This window comes from Triticum dicoccoides, chromosome 7A (assembly GCF_002162155.2).
Source record: "Triticum dicoccoides isolate Atlit2015 ecotype Zavitan chromosome 7A, WEW_v2.0, whole genome shotgun sequence".
NCBI lineage: Eukaryota > Viridiplantae > Streptophyta > Magnoliopsida > Poales > Poaceae > Triticum > Triticum dicoccoides.
This window is the reverse complement of record NC_041392.1, coordinates 730948987-730953925: the sequence shown is the minus strand read 5'-3', so window position 1 is coordinate 730953925 and position 4939 is coordinate 730948987. Positions and strand designations below refer to the sequence as shown.

Below are 4939 nucleotides of genomic sequence, written 5' to 3'. Positions count from 1 at the left end.
GGGGGGGTCCTTTCTACTGTTATGTCCCTTTCTGCGTTTCTTCTCGGTGCATGCAGCGGAACACGCACACAATATCTGTAGTGTACGGTGTATATGCATGCAGCAGCATCGACCTCCCCGGCAGCCGGGCGGTGGCGTGTAGGCCGGCTCCGACGAACCATGGTCACCACGATCCTGGATGGATTGAGCGTGCTTGTCATCTGAGCTCCTACTACTCCTCCTCGTCGTCTCCGGAGGCGGAGCAGGAGGCGCCGCCGCAGGTGCTTGCGGCGACGTCGGTGACGCGCAGTCCAGTGTCGTAGACCGCGCCGGCCTGCCACTCCGCGGGGAGCACTACACCTTCGGCTCGAAGCCACTTGCCGCCGGAGCCGGCGGTCACGACGAGCCGGAGCCTCAACGGGCCGGCCGGCGTGCGCGACGTGCGCCACACGCCCGGCGACCCCTCGCGCTGCGTCATGTACTGCCATGTGGTCAGCGACGGCGCGGCGGTACTCTGGGTCGTGGCAGTGGCACCAGGAATTTCCGCCCGCGCCACCTCGACGGCGACGATGTCGGTCTGGCCGCCCTGGTAGAGGAACCTGACGGCGAGGTGGCCCTTGTCCCTGCTGCTCGTCTCCTCCACCCTCACCGCAAGGTTTTTGCTTTTATAAGCGCAAGGTATCCTCCTGAAGTCGACGTCGACGGCCGGCTGACCATCGGCACCAGCAGTAGTCAAGGCGGCGAAGGCGTCCTTGGTAAGCATGAACCGCTCGCCCCCGCCTGTGCTGTTCGTCTCCGGCACGTCGGCGACGACGACGACCTTGACGCCGTCCTTCGCGCACGCGCTCCGGCCCCTGCACCTCAGCTGGTAGCAGGCGCCGCAGGCCTGGCCTTGGCGGAAAAAGCCGGTGTTGACGGCCGCAATGTGGAAGCTCCCGTCAGCAAGCTCAGCTGCCGCTGCCGGGCCACCGTACCCGCACGCGGCTCCGGTGATGGTGGCATCGGGAGGCAGGAGGGAGGCGGTGGACCACTGAGGGCACCAGTCGCAGCGGTGCGAGGGACTAGCAGAGTAGCAGGCCACTGGGGACACCAAGACGAGGAAAAGTAGAAGGTGGGCAAATGCGACGGCGGTGGCCATGGTGGAAAATGGAGAATGGAGAAGATAGCTAGCTATGGAAAGCAAGGTGCAAGGTGCTTAATTAGTCTCGTCCGATTAGGACATGGATACACGATATATAGATGGCTGGATGGATGTGCCTGTCGCTGCACGAAAGCTGGCCCGCCATTTTATTTTGACTAGTACGTATAACCAACCGTGTACGTGCAAATTGTATGGCTCTCAATCGTGTCCATGCTATCTTTTTTCTTTTCTTTGATGGAGTGTCCATGGTGTCTGAAAACTATAAAAATATGACATACTATGCTCAAGAAAAATGATTGCAATTTCATGTTAAATTGCATTAGATTTTAATATCACATAATTACATTATAAGTATATTTTGTCCAAAACCATTGGATATACGATTTCTTTGAAAGTTCAGCAGCTACGCCTAAGCACCCCAATGTTGATCCGCATATTTGCTCCGGCATCTGTCCATGGACTGGGACCAGTCCTCGGATACGGATTCATCAAGCATTGTCCTCATACATTTCAAACACCTTTTCAACTAACCAGACAAAATTTGCAAACACGGCATATTTTCATATAAACCGGAAGAGATTCATGCAAACAGGGAGATTTTTCATTAAATTTCGAACATTAAAAAAGAAAGAGTGTTCCAGCATCCTACGACAGTGGTCGTCGTCGTCCACTTCCTTTGTATTCTGCATCAGCGACAACGTCCTCCATCTGCCGTCTTCATGAATGATGGAGGGGTTCAAGACCCATGAAGTGGAGGTGGGGTCTCCGGTGGAGAAGAGTAGAACATGGGAGACGGACAGACCCACTTGGGACACAACACCCTGCCGCCTCGCATGCCCTACTCATTCTCAAAGGAGTCTGCGACCTGTCTGTTGCTGACACTGGTGGACGTGATTTCGATGATGGACGTGGAAGGTCCGTCACTGTCCACCTGCCACGTGCGACCCCGGAAGATGGACGACGACGGGTACACACAGCTGTCAGCTGTGTCCGGCTGCCCCGAAATTTCGTTGCGAGCGGCGCGCACAACCTCGTAGAGCACATGCTGCTCCGCTATGAAATTCGGGTGAGCCGTGGCAATGGTGGCCATGGCCACCTCGCTTACGTGCTCACCATAGATTTGGCCCTCCGCCATCCGGTGCTGCTTAAGGAGGAACCGTTGTACCTTTGCTCCTCATGCGTCTATTGGAACGCCGCATAGGAGCTAGCGCAGGCTGCTCCTCCTCCGCCATGGCAGCATCTTAGTGCACCTGCACCTGCTCCATGGTCAGGCCGGCAAGCACCTGCGCCGTGTCGCCGGAGCACATGGGGTCGTCGTCGGAAACATCAGCCGAGCTGGCCGGCATGCCCTACTCGTTCCGCCTGGCACGGCGGGATTGCCAGGTGGCTCCAAGGGCGGCCACCTCATGCTTCATCTCCGGCGACAGACTATACCACGGAACGTGACTGCTCGCGGTCATAGTGGATGTGGAGCAAAGGAGGGCGTGTACTGGTGCGGAGTTAACCGGGTGTGGCCGCCTTTAAATAGCGGATTCTGATGAGGCCAAGTGTCTGGGTGCGTCAATGCGCGGCATTGGAGTTGGTTCCTTGACCAGCGAGCCTGCTTAATGGCAGCATACAGACGGACGGGCGTGGTAGATATCCATCCCGCCCTGTATAACATACGTCTCTCCGGCATTGAACAGATGCGGACACCGAGGACGCGGCGCGGTCGATGCTCTTGGCCGGCATGCCGCTTCAATGCCGGCGCCGGTGAGAGGTCGCATCCGCTCTGAACCGGCCAGGCATGTATTGTTGCACAACATATGTACGCACGTATTGAACTCGAACTTCAGTTTAACTAAAACAAATGTTGGTTGATTAATCAACCAAGGAAGATCTTCACATCTGCATTAACAAGAGATAAATGGATCGACCGAGTTAAGTTGGAAGCAGGAGTAGATCAGATCGTCAGGAGAACCTCTGTTAGAGCTCTGAGCTAAGCGTGGATTAGATGTTTTTCGATGCCACTAACTAGCGAATGTCAGATTTTTAAGCAATCTCAACAAACGCTCTTAGGATCGTCGGATCTCGATCGAATGCATGAAACTCTTTTTTGTTCTACATGGCAATTTTTTGCTTTAAAGGATGGCAAATCGCTTGTAACAGCACAGTAATTTTTATCTATTTTCGCATGACAATTCTGGGCATTCGCTCAGAAATCAATCTTCGTTTTTTTAAACATTTTTGACGTTTTTTCAGAGGAATCTTAGATGGTTAGGTTCCTTATGATGAAACCAGCCCATCGAAATTTGAGTTTTAGACTTGATATAGATGCTCGCATATTTTATTAATTTATTTCAGGCTCTCCGACGCTATTAATTATTTCAGAGGTATGACGTGTCCGTCGACTAGAGATCTGCATGTCGGCTCAGTCTTTTGGATGTGCTTATAGGCATAAGGTTTGTATGTGTGTTCATAAAAGTGAATGTGCGTATATCTCTTGTTCAAAGAAAAGAAAATTGAGATTAATTTTGATCATTTGCAGCGGACGGAGAACTGGAGATCCCGTAGCTGTGTCAGAAAAATGCTTTACTCGATCAAGAGGCTGCTTAGTATTCTGACGCTGGCGCTGCAGCCTGCAGATATCGGACCTGGCAGATTTGATCCCCGAAGAATATACGACTACTTGCTACTTGAATGCACGTTACCTTAGTGGAGTACCAGTGGCGATATGTACGCTTACAATGAGTCAATCATGTTCAACGATATGCATGCATGGGCGCGAGGTATCTCTAGGATTTGGCCGGCGCCCGTCTCACGCGCTCACCCACCCACTATGCCTGCGTGCACGTCCCATTCAGAGAAGAAATGCACGGCAATGATCAGTCCCGGGTGCATGCAACTGGCCACTAACGTCCACGCACCAGCACCGGCTAGTTCCCATGGTGTCATGGAGGGCGCACCACATTGGCTGGCTAAATATCCATGGATTACCACGTGACTCATGTAATAAGCACATTAGTAGAAAACGGAGCTTTAAAATCGGTTTGTAAGAGCCTTTAGTGCCGGTTCCATAACCGGCACTAAAGGGTGGACACTAAAGCCCCCCCCCCCCTTAGTACTGCTTCGGCACGAACCGGCGCTAAAGTGCCACCACGTGGCGTGAGCTCGCACCCTGGTATGGGCGACCTTTAGTACCAGTTGGTGTTACCAACCGATACTAAAGGTTTTTTTTTTGATTTTTTTTGAAAATTTTGGAAAAAATTAGTCTCTAATCACCTCTCTTAACTGCTCAAGTGTGTATCACTCATTCCAAATCGCCTAACTTCCCGGTCGGTCACCCATCCTTTCACTCCCCCAGCTGAGCACGCTTAACTTCGGAGTTCTATTCCCCCTACATTCCAAGTCTGCACTTGTTGTTTTCCTGACAAATGTAAGCTGTCAATCCTATTAACCCTCAGCAGTTTAGCTTGAGCATTAGGTCACACGTTTCACTGTTTGAGTTTGAAACTATTATTCTAAAAAACAGTAATTATTTAGTAACACTAATATTTCTTGAATAAGTTTGACCATAGTTTGATCATAGTTTGACCAGATTTGACAAAAATTCAAAAAATTGAAATAATTATTTAGTAACACTAATATTCTTGAATAATTATGTAGTAACATTAATACTTCTTGAATAAGTAGTTTGACCAGATTTAACCAATTTTTTTTTAAAAAACTGAAATTTGACCATATCTTTTTTTCCTTTTGGAAATTGAGGATTCTAAAAAATTGCAAATAGGCCGTAGGCCGTCAAAATCGGATGCGAATTTTCTTGCTGAATTTTTTAAA

General features: G+C 50.6%; 1 protein-coding gene across 1 annotated transcript; it reads right to left on the bottom strand.

Moving 5' to 3' along the window:
• Positions 1-6: 6 nt before the first annotated feature.
• On the bottom strand, positions 7-1206 carry LOC119332665 (expansin-like A4). Its single transcript, XM_037605826.1, has one exon. The coding sequence runs from the start codon at positions 1115-1117 to the stop codon at positions 212-214; it is 906 nt and encodes a 301-aa protein (XP_037461723.1). The 5' UTR covers positions 1118-1206; the 3' UTR covers positions 7-211.
• Between the last annotated feature and the right edge of the window lie 3733 nt (positions 1207-4939).